Source organism: Mustela erminea, chromosome 17 (assembly GCF_009829155.1).
Source record: "Mustela erminea isolate mMusErm1 chromosome 17, mMusErm1.Pri, whole genome shotgun sequence".
In the NCBI taxonomy this organism is placed as follows: domain Eukaryota; kingdom Metazoa; phylum Chordata; class Mammalia; order Carnivora; family Mustelidae; genus Mustela; species Mustela erminea.
Window position 1 is genome coordinate 57,543,571 of NC_045630.1, and position 17,403 is coordinate 57,560,973.

Below are 17,403 nucleotides of genomic sequence, written 5' to 3' on the forward strand. Positions count from 1 at the left end.
CTAATCACGGGGCTTCTGTAGAAATCTTTAGTTACTGTTGAAATAAAATGTACTGATGGTGCCATATGTCTCCTGGCCCTCTTTGAAGAAATGTTCTATTTGAAGTTGCTGGAGTGGATGTGTGTATAGGATTCTCATCAGTGAGGTTCAGGCTTTTTTTTTTAATAATTGTCCTGCGCAAAGTAAGTCTTATGCTACATGCTTACACTTAGATGGTACATTTGCAAAAATTAAGAAAATATTTTATTGTTTCTTGCTGAAAATCAAATATGAGTTGATTGGTGTTTTTTGCTTGAGCTATAGGCAGATGAGAATGTTGATGAGGGATGTGTGAGATATTCTGCAGTAGCAGAGGCCATGGCCTGGAACCAGATGGCCTGGGTCGAAACGCTTTTTCTGCAATACACTGCATATGGGTTATGCACCCACACGATGCCTCAAGTTCCTTAAGTGTTTCAGATAATCATTCTGGTAGCAATAACCACCTCATAGAGATAACTCTAAGACTCAAGGGAGTTAGTATAGGTAGAGTCCTTAGAATAGTGCTTGGCACAGTGCTATGTAAATGTCTGCAGGTACTTTTATTTTGTGTTCCTTATATTTAGTTCTTATTTTTCTTATTTTTTTTTAAGATTTTATTTATTTATTTGACAGACAGAAATCACAAGTAGGCAGAGAGGCAGGCAGAGAGAGAGGAGGAAGCAGGCTCCCCGCGGAGCAGAGAGCCCCAGGATCCTGGGATCATGACCTGAGCTGAAGGCAGAGGCTTTAACCCACAGAGCCAACCAGGTGCCCCTAGTTCTTATTTTTCTTAACAAATAGTAGTCAAAGATGAAAGTTGGAAATGAATTTGGAAAGAACTTGTTACACTTTATGAATTACTGGATAATCCAAAAAATATCCAATAATTTAGTGAAAATTATGTTTAGATTAGGAAAATTCTCATTTTAGGGGCCTCTAGTCTATTGATGCAAATTGTTACATAATAATAAACCTAGGTTTTGGGGAACTGGAGATTGCCCACTTTCTCTTCCCCGTTTTAAGCTATACTTAAACTCTGTTACTTTAAAGATTTTACTTACAAAGGAGAGTTTGGTTTCTAAGTGGTTGCTTTCCTACGACAGTATTTGAATGTTCTCATCTTTGTGACTAGTGTGTAGAAACATCATTAGAAGATTCCAGATATCCCTAGTTGGGGATTCTATGCATATATGTGATGATTCAGGGCATTAGGAAGTGGGAATGGTGGTAGAAGGACTAGGAAGGGGCTTGGTACTGTTTGCGTTGCGCCAGGTACTTTGAGAGGTGTTTTTGTATAGTTACATTTTAAGAAGTACTAGAATTCTCATTTTTTTTTTTTTTAAGATTTTATTTGTTTGCCAGGGAGAGGAGACACAGCGAGAGAGGGAACACAAGTAGGGAGTGGGAGAGGGAGAAGCAGACTCCCCATTGAGCAAGGAGCCTGATGTGGGACTTGATCCTAGGACCCTGGGATCATGACCCAAGCCAAAGGCAGATGCTTAACAACTGAGCCACCCAGGCGTCCCTAGAATTCTCATTTTAGAGGTAAGAAACCCCAAATTAGAAATATTAAGTGACTTGCCCGCGGTCACATTGATAGTAGTTGGTGGAATCTGGATTAAAACCCAGTCCACATTGCTCCAAATCAGCCATTTGTGCCTGCTCCTTAAAAAGATCTGAGGTCCTTCGTTAGAAGCAGAACTGAAAACTGGGTCTCCCTTTTCTCACCTAGATGAGCTAGAAGAGGTGGGGCTGGCTAATGAGCCGCAGTGTCACCCCTGAGGCTCGAAGGAGAATGATGAGAGAGGGCTTGCCGTCTGAGTCTGCCTGGGTCTCGCAGCCCCTTCATTAGAGGTGTAGCAGCACGTGGAGACTGATAGGTTTTAAAATCTCATTTCTCAAAACTGTTAAGTAAGAGAAAATATTACTATAGTAAAGCATTTCAGAATCATGAAACAAACTCTTTGAACTCATTTAAGGAACTCTTTATAAGTTCACTGTTAGAATTAATTTTCTATTCTTTTATCAGGGACTTAATTAAAATTTATTGGGTCATGATCCCAGGGTCCTAGGATCAAGTCCCACATCCTGTATTTAATCATTGCTTGCCTAATAGAAATTTTAGGATCCTTGTTTTTCCCCGGTTGCTTAATGGGAATTTTCAAACAGGAAGAAAGTATGAAAGACCAGTGTTTCTGTCACCTAGGTTTGATAATTGCTGACACTTGTCCGTGTGTTTGTTATATAGACTTGTCTGCCTGTCTTCCTCTGCGTCTAGTTTTTGTTTGGGGTTGCTTATTTGAAGGTGCTAATACCCATACTGTCCTGGGAATTCTTTTTTTAAAACCGCTTTCTTGAGATAAAATTCACATACCCTACAATTCAGAAGATCATCTATAACTAAACCAGTTGTCTTGAAGAATGAGTCCAGCTCCGAATCTCATTGTTTCATCATGTCTGTGAACTTGCTCCTCTGTGCCCTTTCGCTGCAAGTGGAAGGTCACGACTAAAGGTTAGGATTTAGGTTCAACTTTTTTGTGGCTTAAACTGTGTCATAGGTGTAATGCGTAGATGCTGTTTCTGTAGCATGCTCTCACTTCAGGAGACCCAGTATCAGAATGTCCCATATTAGCGATGAGGGTTTTTCAAGTGGTGAAAGTGGTAATAAATGTTTCATCATTAAAGGTGCATTTTCTCCTCTACAGTTAGAAAGTAATCCCTGGGATGAATAATTTGAAAGGAGCAAATATACTTTTCCCCATCTATCTTTTGCCTGTTACCATCAATTGATGATCCTTGTCCAAAACAGTTAAATATTATTGAAATTTGCAAACGGGTGCTTTTCTCACTCATTTTCTATTTATTTTTCTAGGGTTGAATTTAAGTTCCAAAATACGGGGTTAATGTAACTTTGTTTTTAATGACCACTTTTCAGAGTAAGAAGTGGACTTAGCGGTCATCTCCAGTGCTCCAGGAGGGCGAGTTAACCTTCCTCCCTCACTCCCGCCTTCTTGTTTTTGTCTTAGTTTAATTTCGTAGATGTAGGAATGTCTAGTTGTTTGGTATTTTAGAAACATTATGCCTTTTTTTTTTTTTTAAAGATTTTATTTATTTATTTATTTATTTATTTATCAGAGAGAGGGAGAGAGAGAGAGCACACAAGCAGGCAGAGTGGCAGGCAGAGGCTGAGAGAGAAGCAGGCTCCTTGCTATAAGGAGCCTGATGTGGGACTTGATCCCAGGATCCTGGGATCATGACCTGAGCTGAAGGTAGCGGCTTAACCAACTGACCCAACCAGGCATCCCTTGTTAGGCTTTTTTTTAATGCTTAAGTTCGCAAATGTGAGGACAGGAACCAATGCAAACTAGTTTCTTGTGCCCTTCTGATGTGACCTCATTTTCCTTCGAGTACTTTTTTGCTTTCTGGGACACAGGCTCTCAGGATTAACCTTGTCCTGCATGGTGCTCCCTGCTAAGAGAGGAGTCCGCCTCTCCCTCTGCCCTTCTGCCCCCTGCTTGTGCTCTCTCTCGCTCGCTCGCAAAGAAAGAAATACAATCTTACACCCTTTTCCCAGGGATCTCTAGTGAGGACAGTCTATTTATTTTTAAATCTTTTTGTTGATTTTCATAGGTAGATTGATAGCATGCATATTTTTACTAGATAGAAGTTTTGTTTATGTAACATTTCATAGTTTCACAGAGAACTTTTACATGTGTTTTCTCACTTAAGCTTTTTAACACATTTATGATTTTAAAAATTAGTGTCTGTTTTCTAGATGAATTCACAGCCTAGTAAGTTGTTTATAAGTCTGAATTCTCATCTATATACTATATAACGAGGTTGATAAAAGAAGAACGATATGCTTTAAGCGTCTGACTGGCAGAGTGTGTTCTCAATGTTTCAAGTTCCTAATTGAGTCTAAAAATAATAGAGCACTTTTGTCAAAAGGCTTCTTGAGGTGTTACATTTGTCTTTTGGGCAGTTCAGTCAACTTTAACTTATTAAGAGTTCTTAAGAGATTATAAACAATGAGGAACATCTGGGTTGCTTAAATGTTTCCTCAAACTTAACTCTATTTAAATATATAGAGAGCAAGTTAGAATGGGAGCCGCCAGAGCGAACCGCATTGAGCAGTCGTGTGCATTGAGTACATGGTAAAATCCAGGGCAGCGTGGAAATTAAAATAAAAAAATAGTGCAGCAGATGGGGAAACAAACACCGAAAAGTTTTAGAAGTATTAGGCCTGAATTCTCAGAAAGTTACGTAGAATTAGGTTTTCTTAGAGAGCTGTCTACGTTTAACATGTGCTTGGACTACATCTAAAGGGGACATAATTTTAGCATCTTGGTCTTTTTTCCTTGGATAGCCTACTGAATACTTTTCTTGCTTGTTTGGATCTTACAGGTACCCATTTAAGTTTGTAAACTGTACAAGAATCTGGAAACTGTACAATAGTTAACAAAAACAAAGCCCAAATGGGCTTATTGCCTGGAATGCTGTCCTAGTAAAACAGTTACAACGAACTAAAACAAGTGTGTGAAGAAATGAAGAAGGCACAGATTGATCAAAACAATTAGGAATTGCTTATTAAGAATTCTTTGGGAATTAGGGCATCTAGGAGGCTTGGTTGGTTAAGCGACTGCCTTCAGCTCAGGTCATGACCCCAGGGTCCTGGGATTGAGCCCTGCATCGGGCTCCTGCTCACTGGGGAGCCTGCTTCTCCCTTTCCCTCTGCTGTTCTGCCTGCTTGTGCTCTCTTGCTCTGTCAAATAAATAAATAAAATATTAAGAACCATTTTAATATTTTATTTATTTTAATATTTAATTTATTTTATTCCCTGATTTGAGAATTAGAGGAAAGTTGAGTATGTACTGATTACAGGATCTTCCATATAACCTTGAATCTGTATGTTCTCACTAGAACTCTTGTACATTCCAGTTTGAAAATTTTAACACTTTCTGATTAAATTTTCAATCTTTGGGGTGCCTGGGTGGCTCATTTGGTTAAGCATCTAACTTTGGCTCAGGAATCAAGTCCTGCATGGTGCTCCCTGCTAAGAGAGGAGTCCGCCTCTCCCTCTGCCCTTCTGCCCCCTGCTTGTGCTCTCTCTCGCTCGCTCGCAAAGAAAGAAATACAATCTTTAAAAAAGAAATAAAAATAAAAACTCTGACAGAGTTCTAGAAAAGTGAAGAGAGGCACCTTCTCCCCCCTCACCCTACCCCGTGTGTTCTCCGTCTCTGCTTTCTCTTTCAGATAAATAAATAAATAACCTTTATGGTTCGTGGGATGCTTTAATGTCTGGCGTTATGAGAAAGCCATAGATGTTCTTATTCAGATTCTAAAAATACGGGGCTGTGTTTCATTTCTGTTGATTTCTACTGGAATAAATCTTTTTATAAAGGGATTTCCCATATATCCTTCATTTCCATGGCAGAACTTTCAGATAGGCTTTAATCAGCTGGAGGGGAGTTACTAACTACAACTGTAAATAGCTTTATAAAAAATTTGCAACAATAAAGGTATTAAGGTGAATTTAGCCCATGTGTTAAGAACCTTTTTAAATTTAGGTGAAACTAAATTAAAATGGAAACTGAACATTCTCAGGGAAAGCAATGAAATCACAACTATTGCTCATTGCTAAATATAGATGTGATTATACTGTTTATTGTTTTAGGATTTGGCTTTAATTTTCCCCTTCAGAATTGAAATGAGGTTAAACTCTTAATTATTTGGTATTAGACTAATGAATAATTCCAAACCTCTGTTTTCAGTTTGCTTTTCAGTAGCTGCCAGCGTATGTTTGAACCTTGAAATGGAAGCTGATTAACATTTTTAAGGGTTGTCTTCATCTTCAAAATTGACACAGACTGCTTCTGTATGATCTTGATTAAATATTTGTATAAAAGCAGGCCAGTGAGGGTAGGGACTATTTTGTTTCCTTGTGTCATGTGGTTTTCATTAAACTTTTGCATTTAATCAGTGTTACTTGTCGGTTGATGTAGGCCCAGAGAGTTGCCGTGCAGGTTGCTGGAGGTCACTGAGTTTGTACTGCTTTGCTGCGGCACTGACGGGCTGCACAACCCCGCTCGGCTTTGATTGTGCTGAACCTTCCTACACTTCCTCCTGATGAGAGCACCTGTCTGAGCCTAAACTGGGTAGTGTGGTTCCCTGTATCTTGCAGTATTTCTGTACCAAGGTTAAGGGAAGGATCTTTAATTTTTTTGAAGACCTGGACCTCTGAGCTTTCTGATTTTCAGTGTTGTAATCAATAGTCAACTGTGATTCAGATCCAGAACTCTGTTGGTTTTCATTCCTTTTATAAAAGTAATGCATCAGATTACCACTACCTCCATTTTACAAACAAACCAAAAAACCCTAATTCTCATGATGTCTTAACACGTAACGCAATCTGTTTAGGAATCACCCTCGGCAAGTGTTCCAGTGAATGACACATTTGGAATTTCCCTCAGCCGCCTTTTCTTATTAATCTCTGATCGACGTTTTTTTTGTGGATGGTCCAAATATTCAGAAAATTTTTATACCTAATGATAAATCATCTTTATGGAAAAGATATAGTAAATTGATAATTATGTAAATCTGTTGTGCAATATAATATTCCCCTTTATTTTTAAAGGTTTTGTTTATTTATTTGAGAGAGTGAGAGAAAGCAGGAGCAGAGGGACAGGATGAAGCAGATGAGCAGGAGCCTGATTTGGGAGCCCGGGACCTTCGGGTCATGACCTGAGCTGAAGGCAGATGCTTAACCAACGGAGCCATCCACGTGCCCCCCACAAGTTCTGACTTTTATAGAAATTGTGTTAAACATATTCAGTCCTTTTCAGTGTATTTTAGTACTCATTGTACTGTATAATTTATAGGTTATAACAGGCGATTTAGTAATAATAGTGTTCTTACTAAGTTTTAGAGCAGTATAGTATTACGGAAAGAACTTGGACTTTGGAATCATGGATTTGTGCTTGACTGTTGACTCAACCATTTATTAACTGAACTTGAGTTCAAGTTCCTTCACTTCTTTGAGCCTTCGTTTCCTTCTATAAGATGAGGAAGACAGCTGCTTTCCGGCTAGGAATTTTAAGAGAATTAGAAATAAGGCAGTATTATGTAAACTGGCAATAATAACTTCATAGCATAATTCATGTTTTTAACATTTTTTTCATTTCAATAAGTTGGAAAGGGAAACAGAATCATAGTAAAACTGAGAGAGTGTCTTGGGGGAGATTTTTGGGGAAGATGTTAGAGGAGGCCTGCAAAACTTAGAATTTGTGGAAATAATCAAGGAATAGTTTGTTTTCTTATTACTTGGTCCTGTTTTTCCCCATTTAAATTAATTTTTACTTATCCATGTGGTTTAAGAGGCCACATTTTTGCCAAAAGGATTATTATAAGTAGTTTTCTGCCCTATTCTGCCTACTCTTCTGGGGCTTCTACCCCAGGACAACCACTTTTTACTCCTTTAGCTCGTTACATTGGCATTTATGCCTCTCTGTATTCTTAACTTGTCTCTTTTCTATTTGTTTTTCCTTAAGTTAATAATCGCCTTGATTTTCATATGTAACTTCCTTAGTTTAGTTTCTCAAAATGTATTTTTGAGCTGTTCTCTCCTAGACTGCCCCATTCTCCTTTTTCTGGGCTGCTTGCCCCCTTGGGCTGCTTCACAGTTGTCATCCTGGGACTTATATTTTTTATGATCCTTGGAATTTCTTCTGGATTGGATTTCATACTTACTGGATCACATTTCTTCTTTCTTGGTTTACTCCCACTGTTTTGGTGAAGCATATCTTCAGTGTTTTTGTCAGGTTACGGTATCATGCCGTGTTCTAGGATGTCTGTGTGCCTGATTCTCGAGTCTCCATTTACTCTCACTCTGGAACTTCCCTTTTCTTTTAAAGATTTTATTTATTTATTTGACAGACAGAGATCCCAAGTAGACAGAGAGGCAGGCAGAGAGAGAGGAAGGGAAGCAGGCCCCCTGCTGAGCAGAGAGCCTGATGCGGGGCTCCATCCCAGGACCCTGGGATCACAACCTGAGCTGAAGGCAGAGGCTTTAACCCACTGAGCCACCCCAGCAGCCCGAACTTCCCTTCTCTTTCCTCTGTTGGACTGCCTACTTCTTCTATCCTGTGTCTTTGTCTTCTTGGTTTACTCTTCCGTTTTTGTGGCGGACATTCTCAGTAGTTCCCTGAGACAGGCTTAATTAGAAGTAAACTTTTGGGTACCTTACAAGTCTGAAAGTACCTCTGTTCTTTCCTCATACTTGAAAAACAGTGTATCTGAGTATTGCATTTTAAGTTGGGAATTATTTCTTCAGTATTTTGGAAGAATGTATCTTGTGCTTTCTTGCTTATAGGGTTGCTTATAGGAAAATCTGTATCTGTTTTAATTCCTGATCATCTCTAAGTATGAGACTTGTTTGTTCTCTTTTGGACCTGAGAAAGCTTGCAGGATATTTTTCCAGTACCTATTATTTTGAAATTGTACATGATGTCCTTGATGTGGCTTGGTTTTTCTTTTGTATTTTGGACACTCTCAGGGCTCTTTTTATTCTGGAAGTGTGTGTCCTTTACTTTTGGGAAGTTTTCTTGAAGTATTTCATTGGTTTTCCTCCCCTCCATATTTGTATTCTCTCTGTATAATTGTTATTTGTATGTTGAACCTCCTGGACTGCTCCTCCAGTTATCTGACTTCTATTTTCCATCACTTGTTTCTTTTTACTCTATTTTCTGGCTGATTCCACAGCTTTAGCTTCTCACCCTTGTATTGATGTTTTTATTTCTGCCATCATGTTTTTAATTTCAGGCTCCTTGTTATTCTCTTAATGTTTCTTTTTAAATAGCAACCACTTGTGTGGATGCACTATCATCTCCTAATTCTTTGAGTATATTAATGGTATTTTCCCCTAAATTTTCTTCTCTTTGAACACTTCTGTTTTCCTACAAGCTGCTTTCTAAATGTTTGTGTTTGTTACCCTCTCTTTCCTTTCTGATAGTCCTTAGTCGTCTGTTCATGATTTAGAACAAATAATCCCAAAGAGGCAATGAAGTTGTGCGTGTGTGGATGTTGTGCATGTGACAGGAGCCTTCGTGTGGTGTTCTCTCCGGGGGCTGTTTATTAGTGACTGGCCAGATTTTCTCTAGGCTGTTCCTGATTTCCTGCCTGAAGGGAAAGATCTGCCTCTCAGTACTCTTTTTTTTTTTTTTTTTAAGATTTTATTTATTTATTTGACAGACAGAGATCACAAGTAGGCAGAGAGGCAGGCAGAGAGAGAGGAGGAAGCAGGTTCCTCGCTGAGCAGAGCCCGATGCGGGGCTCGATCCCAGGACCCTGAGATCATGACCTGAGCCAAAGGCAGAGGCTTAACCCACTGAGCCACCCAGGCGCCCCTGCCTCCCAGTATTCTTGGGAGCCCAAAGTGAGAAGAGGTTTGAGACTCGTTATCGGGGAGCAGGGGGTATAACTTAATTCTCTGTTTCTGGTACTGCACCTGCGCCTTCATCCGTGCTTAGCCCATTACCTCTCCGGAGGGTAAAGCTTCAGTCTCCCACCCAGCTAGTGTGGAATGGGCAAGGGGAGCCAGAGATCTGATCGCTTCTCAATGTAAGGTTCTCCCAGTTCTCTTTGTTTTGAGCCTTCCGTTCCTATCCTCAATTCCCAAAGTACCCAGCGAGTGCTAGTTCCGGGGCTTTGGTTGGTTGCTTGGTTGGTTTCTTGAGACCCAGCTGTGTGAACTGGGTTTGTCACGTCTTGACAGTTGCAGTCCTAAGAGTGCGCTTCCGTGGCTTTGACCAGACAGTCTTCTGGCCCGTCTCGCTTCCACGCTGTCACTGCTGTCTCTCTGGATCTTTTCCTTGTGATTTATGTCTTTAAAATAACAAGGCACTTTTCTGTTGTTTTAGTGAGTTTTGCAGTTGAGCAGGACTAGTTGTGTATGTTCCAGCTGCCACCTTACGTGGACTCCCCCCCACCCCGCCTTTTTTCTTGGCTGGCTAGAAAGTGTAGGCAGAGAAAGTAAAGGGTCATCCTGTTGCCTTTAAAACACAGTGTTTCTTGCACTGCATCAGGACAAATATTATTAAAAATACCTGCTTTTTAAAATACATTAACCCATACTTGTTTGTACTAAGTTTTCTCTTGTTTTGTTTTTGTCCATGTTTTTGCTTCACAGTATAAAGATAGCACTGTAATGTGTGAGCTTGGATGATGGCGACTTTAGAAACATCTAGTGAGGTGTCCTAACATTGGATTTCCAGAATCTAAAATCTTTTCTCTCTCAGCTATAACATTTACTAGGTCTTGTAGCAGAGAATGAAACTAAGGCTTATTTGTTCTTTTATGGACTGGTGGTTCTCAGTCTGTAGCCAGTGTCAGAAGCACTGGATGACTTATGAAAAGAGGTTGCCAGGCTCCAGCTCCCAGTGTTTCTGATTCGGGAGGTCTGGAATGGGGCCTGAGATTTTCATTTTCTAACAAGTGATATTGATGTTAGTGCTGCCTGTCTGGGGACCACACTTGGAAAATTATTGATATAGACAATCAGTTGCTGAAAAAAAAAAACAGTACAACCAAAATCCCCCAACAAAGCTTGACTTCATTGTTACTCTTTGCATTGGACCGTTGAGAGATGCTTCGAGTTTACTATGATTGTTCTCTTTGCCTGAAATATATGTTTACATAATTGTCTTTCAAGACAAGCGTGCTGGGCAGTTGCTTTCAACATTTTAATTAGTGAGTTCTTTTCGTTGGTCCACTATGGTTCTTTTCTTTGTTTCTGAACTACCTGTTTAAGGCTTTGTCCCTGTTCTACTCTTCTTCCTTCCTTTGCTTTCGGCTGCTAACAGCTTTTATGATGCTGCCTAGTAGAGGAGTAACCCACAGTCCTGCCGAGGTGGGCTGTCAGGACGCGCTCTCACGTAAAAACAGTCTACACTGAGCTCAGTCATGAGGGGTCTGCCTTCCCGTGGTTGGGGGCATGTTGACAGCGCATTGGGTGTAACTCTGCCCGTGGAAGCTTACCGCAGAGAGTGTGCCTGTTCATGTGTAAACACGAACATCAGTGTCAGGGTGAAGTCTTTACTGGTCAGGTACTTGCATATGGCTATCCTAGGAGTCCTATACTTTTTAGAATTTACTTGAAAATTTTGAACGATTAATGTGGTAGGAGAGGTGTTTTGATTCTGGTTGCATCTAAGTGGCTCTCTCCAAGGAAACAGCTTTTTCTCTTACTTAAGGTGAGGAGATTGGCAAAGAAATCTTGAGCTGAATTAAAAAAAAAAAAATAGCCTTTTATCCAGTTAGGTAACTAAATCCAACAGAAGCAAGAATAGTTTTAGGAAGGAAGTTCTGGAGCCGTAGAGACGAGTGATGTGAAGGTGTGCGCGGGCTCCGTGCGGAGAGTTACACGTTCCTTTCTCGCTTGCTCACTCCCGCATCAGTGTGGGCATGAGAAGCTTTGCCGTTGTTTTAGTGTTGGTTTCTAAAAACACCGATATTTTTTCTTTTTTGTGTTGGTTTAATTAAAGTACAGAGCACGCTGTTTGACTTAAGACAATTCTGAAATCTTTGCTCAATTTGTACACTCTTTAGTCTTTACATTTAGGTACAAACTTTGCTTGATTTTTTGATCCCAGGAAGACAAGGGTGAATCCAGTAGGATATTTTTCCTGTTTTGTAATAGTGTCCTTTTTTTCCTAAATAGAATTGGCTCTTTTGGGGCGATGTTTTTTAAAATAGAAGGTAGCTTCAGCAGAATTAGATAAGTAATCTCTTGTAACCCAGGAAATGTCTTTAATATCTTTTCTCTTAAAAATTGCTTTTTATATGGTTAATAGCTCTCGTAAAGATAACACTATTTTTTAGCCAAATATCATGGGTTCTTGCATACTTTGGGAGTTTTTCCCAACGTTGTATTTTATGAATGGTTTAAATAGAAAGGTGTAGACTGTTAGATCCCAGGGAACAGGGGCTTTGTTTTGTTCACGAATGTATTTCCAACACTAAAAACAGTGCTTGAAGCACATTTGTGGAATGAAGGAAAGAAACCCCAGAACTTGAGGTCGCATATATTGTGTTACTTAATTAATACCACAAGGTGGTGCTGTTGTACCATGAAATTCAAGGTTGTACTTCAGCTGTCATCATTTTATGTAAATTCTATAAATAAGCAAAATTGACTACCTATTACGTTTATTGCCTGCTTCAGTTATTTATCTTTTTAGCATGTGATTAGTCTTTTGACTACATGATTAGGTCAGGCAGTGAGATCATAACCTAAATAAAGAACATTTGGTTCACATTTTTATCAAATGTTAAATGAGATAACATCTATAAAAACCTAACACAATACCAAGTTAGTCTCCTTTTCTCTCTTTTATTATGTATGATAAGGCTTTGTTAAATTCCTTTTTGTTTTAAAATAGTTTGCCAGAATTTTTCTAATAAATCATCCATAAACATTAAATAATATTTAAGTCTTTTTCGATTGCCAGATTTTAAAAATTCATAGCAAACCTAGATTCTACTATATTCTCTCCCCCCGCCAGTAAAAGGTTTTTTTGCTTCCATGATTTTTTATGGGGTTAAAATAGTTCATGAACGTATAACTCTATTCCATATTTGTGCTTGTATCACAGTGTGTAAATTAACTATAATTTGTCTTGTTTTCATTTCTGTTCTGAAACTAAGTTTTGTTTTGTAGCTTGGGCTTTTTTATTTCCCTTATGATTAAATTGTCTTTTGCTATTTTGTTTCTGTAATTGTCCTCAGACTGAAGCGAAATCAGAAGAGGGCCCTGGATGGACAATCTTACGTGATGATTTTATGATGGGAGCATCCATGAAAGACTGGGACCAAGAGAGTGATGATGTGGATAACCAGTGAGCCAGGCTCTGGGAGCGACTGGATACATAGACTGTAGAGGAAACACAGCACACAGTCAGTGTATTTTTCCTAGCGAAATGCTCTGTGCTCTCAGAGCTACGTGGCTGTGAAGCTATCATTTGTAAGAAAGCCAAAAGACTTTTATTATTACCAACGTGGGTGTTTTCTCTTTTCATGAATACTTTGTTAAATTAAGTTTTTCAAACCTTGGATGATTTTAAGCATTGTTTCTCAAACATGTAAAAAGGAGTATTTCTGCTTAACTAGCGAGATGCACATTTTGCCCAGATCATTATAAGTTTACGTATTGGTCATGGATATTGGTATTTTGTTCCAGTATCATCAGTTTCTAGAAATGCATTGCTTTTCATAATTAAAATGAACTCCCTGAAGATAATGTTTTTCAGCTTTCCAGCTTTGTTGGTTCTGTGTGTTTGTGCTTTCGTGAGGGGAATTTATGGTATTTGTTTTGGTGAGCTCTTGAGAAACCTGTGTAGTGTAATTTAACATGATAGTATTTCTGATTCAGCGTGATGATTTCATTTTTAGAACTTGTGCTATGTAAGATTTAAGAAACACACCAAATTTCTACTTTTCTATTATGTCCTTTTATATGCTAAAACACACATAAGTGTTAGGTTATTTTTGTATGAGAGATTTACTGAGGTGGAAATTCTCATGTTTAACCTACGCAGTGAGGCATAATTTCTTAGAAAGCATATTTGATGTATTTTAGACTCTGCCCCTGCCCCAGCTTTTCCCTGACACTTGAATTAGCTTAAATTCTCCTGCTTGGTTTGACTGACCAGGGAAACGGGAGAGTTTGGCTGCAGATGGTCTCGTCGGGATGCTCCATCTGTTTGGAGATTTGGTTCCTTGTCACTCCCGTAAAGATGATTAAATTAGGTGGCTTAGTATCTAGATGTTAAGCCAAAAGAAAGTAAGACTGTTGTATATAATTCCAAAATTTCTTTGAGACCACGTCTAAGATCTGAAGTTTATAAAGGAATTGTTTAATAACTGTGATCTGTTCCTTTTAAAAAAGGGATCCATTCCTTTTCCCATCTTTCCATCATAAAAAGAGTTCCCTTCTACCGCTCATCTGCACATACTTGCCTCCTCCCCCGAACTTATGCTGGAACGGAGAGGTTTATATTTTCAAGCCCATTTGAGTGTTACAGGTATTACCTATCCAAGGTTAAATTAGTTCATGGCCTGGTACTTATTATTATAAAGGAAGGTGTACACTTAAGATATCAAGTGATGCATTTTTGTATTTATCCCAACTTCTGAACTTAAGTGTTTTATTAAATTATAGAACTACCATTTTGTCAGTTAACATAAATAAATGCGAACCAGTACTCCTCCAAATAGTAAGAGTGCTAACTATCATGATAGAACTTAACGCAGGTGAATAGTTCATTATCACTTAACACATACATGATTTTGAAAAAGAAAATTCTTTGCAGCAGTTAAAAATTTTTTCTCCCCAGAATTAAAGATTATATTTCTTTTTTGCTCTTAATCTTATTCTGTATCATATTAAAGCTTTGCAAAAATTCTTCTGAATAGTACATTTGGATGATAGAAATGAGTAGGTAATTTTTTTTTTTTTAAGATTTTATTTATTTATTTCACAGGCAGAGATCACAAGTAGGCAGAGAGGCAGGCAGAGAGAGAGGAGGAAGCAGGCTTCCTGCTGAGCAGAGAGCCCGATGCGGGCCTCGATCCCAGGACCCTGGGATCATGACCTGAGCTGAAGGCAGAGGCTTTAACCCACTGAGCCACCCAGGGGCCCAGAGTAGGTAACTTTTTATTTACTAAAATATTTTTGAAACATAAACTCACATAGTTTTTAATTAAAAAAAAATTGGGCAAGAGTTTTTAACGGAAAATAAGGAAGAGAACATAGGCAGATATTCTTCTTTCAGAAATTATTTATTCTAAATTAAAGGTGATTTGCCAGTATAAAAAAATTTATCACTTATTTTAGAACGCTATAAAGCATATTCAAAGTACATGAAATAATTTCTGTCATAAAAATGGGATATTTTGTATGTTTTAGTATTGTTGCATCTTAGCTATGCAATATATAAGCAAAATACCATTACGTTTTAATACAAATCCAAGGATGAGCCTATTATTTTAGAAACGAAATATATATCTTGAGATGAGTGTTTTAAATATTCTAGCTCTGGCGCCTCTACCCTAAGTATTTTACCCACAACATTTAAATTCTTTTCACATCAGTCGGATGGATCTGCATCTGTTCCATCTTCCTACATCGTCTTTGAGTTAACTAGGGAAGAGAAAAAGAACCACATTTCTAGATCTTCCCTGCTTTATCTCGACATAACAATATTTGGATTTTATTTTTGTTAACTAGTTAGAGTACTGTAATAATAAAAAGTTAATTTTTATTTGTTTAGAAAGACTGTGGAGAGTAGTTTCCAGGTAACCAGTAACCAGCTATTATCTTATCCCGTTATGCGGATATCGTGAATGTTGTCAATATTTAGCATAGTTTAGTGTTGGTTATTCATTGTTTTTAGGCATTGAGCTCTCAGAGTCAAAATTAATACCTGTTTTAGGCTGAAAATACTTAGAATCATCTTAATAGTTTAGCACTTTAGCTTGGAGTCGGAGTATTGGGTTTATTTTCAAGTTACTTAGAATTCTACATAGATCAAATATTATTCTGCTCATTGAAAAGCATACTGTGGAAGCGCTTTAGCTGGAATGGTCCGAAGGCTCACCTTCGGTACTCGGGGCTGAAAATGACCTGCGAGGAGGTTCCAGAAGGTTTATTTGAGGGTAGGTTCCAAGTTTTTAAAAATATTTTGTGGGTTTTACAAGGGAGTGGAAAGGGAATGTTTATATTCTGGTAAACCTTAGGGCTCTTTTGATTACTGTGTTTTGCATATATGAATAGACCTAATATTCAGTGACCACCAACTAATTCTGCCACCTGTGCAGGTGGTGAGAGTACAGTACTTCGTTACAAAGCCATCTGGGTGCAGTCCACAGATGCCTGAAGATGTCCTAGTTACACGTATAATAGCAGAGACTTCCCAAGGTTGAAGTCTGAACAGAAACGTAAGCAAACTGTAGATATAAATTGCATTGCTGGGAGGTTAAAGAAATTGTAAGGCCTAAAATGCCTGTAAAGGAAACCTCCACAGAGCGTAAGTATTTCTATCGCAGAAGAAGGAGGAGGTCAAATAAATGAGGCAGTACTTTTGCAAACTTTGGATACTTTTTTTTTGCTCCCTGTTTAGCTTTACTTCCTTTTTGTTGTTTTTATCTTAGATTTTTATAAATATATGTGCTGAGAAGAGTCCTGAGTGAAGTGGGATGGAAGTTTTCTTTCTTTGGGCTTTTTCATGACTTGAGAGAACCATTATTGTGTTTAGTTTGTTGCTATGTATGTGCAACGTGAATCTCACTTTTAAATAAACATTTGAGGGGTGCCTTATGGCACAGTTGGTTGAGTGTCTGATTCTTGGTTTCTCAGTGTCGTGAGATCGAGCCCCACGTTGGGCTCCACGTTCAGTGCGGGGCTTGCTTGGGAGACTCTCTCTCCATTTCCCTCTCAAATAAATAAATGTTTTTTAAAAATAATAAACATTTGAAAAATTAGTGGATATATTTTTGAACCTTTGTAGTTTCTTAAGAAAAGCATGTATGTGTCTGTGTCTGGCTGGCTGCCTTAGCCTGGGTTGCTATACCAGAATATCGTATAGACTGGGTGGCTAAAACAGCAGACTTTTCTCATAGTTCTATAGGATGATAAGTCCCCAGCTGCATGCCAGCAGATTCGATGTCTGGTGAGAGCCCTCTTTCTGGTTTGCAGATAGCTGACTTCTTGTGTCTTCGCTCAGGGAGGAGAGAGATCATCTTTTCTCAGTCACTTTCATAAGGGCACTAATCCCCTTCATAAGGGCTCCACCCTTGTGACCTAATTACCTTCCAAAGGGCTCCACTTGGAAATACCATTACATTGGGGATTAGGACATTCATAGATGAATTTGGGAAGACACATAGTCTATAGCAGTATGTAAAATAGCAAGTTGTACATTTTTAACTTAGATGTGGTATAACTTTACCATTGCTTCTTGACTTAAATTAAAATGAGAAAGTTAAGCGAAGGAAGCAGAATTCATTCTGCTCTTTCCTTAAATGCATCTCTTAGGATTAATGTGATGTTTGTCTCCATTTGGTATGTTAGTCATAGGGAGACCGTTAAGCCCTGCAGATATTTGCAGGTGCGAGGAAACCATAGTCTGAATTTTGGCCAGCTGGATAGATGAATCTTAGCGACTATTGCAGCCAAGGTAGGCCTGGCGAACTTCTTCACTGGGTGAACTTCTCTGAAGCTTGACTAAATGTATTAATCAATAGGACCTGTGAACAAATTTGGAAGTAGGATGGTCTTTGAAGTCCATGAAAGACATTTACAACCGTGATTGATGTTTAACAAAATACTA

General features: G+C 38.6%; 1 protein-coding gene across 1 annotated transcript in view; it reads left to right on the forward strand.

Moving 5' to 3' along the window:
- Window positions 1-13,313, forward strand: part of RRP15 (ribosomal RNA processing 15 homolog) — a 39,346-nt gene extending 26,033 nt beyond the window's left edge. Inside the window, exon 5 of the mRNA XM_032318417.1 lies at window positions 12,803-13,313. Coding sequence (XP_032174308.1) covers window positions 12,803-12,916 — 114 coding nt within the window. The 3' untranslated portion in view covers window positions 12,917-13,313. The remainder of the gene's footprint in view (window positions 1-12,802) is intronic.
- The last annotated feature ends 4,090 nt before the right edge of the window (window positions 13,314-17,403 follow it).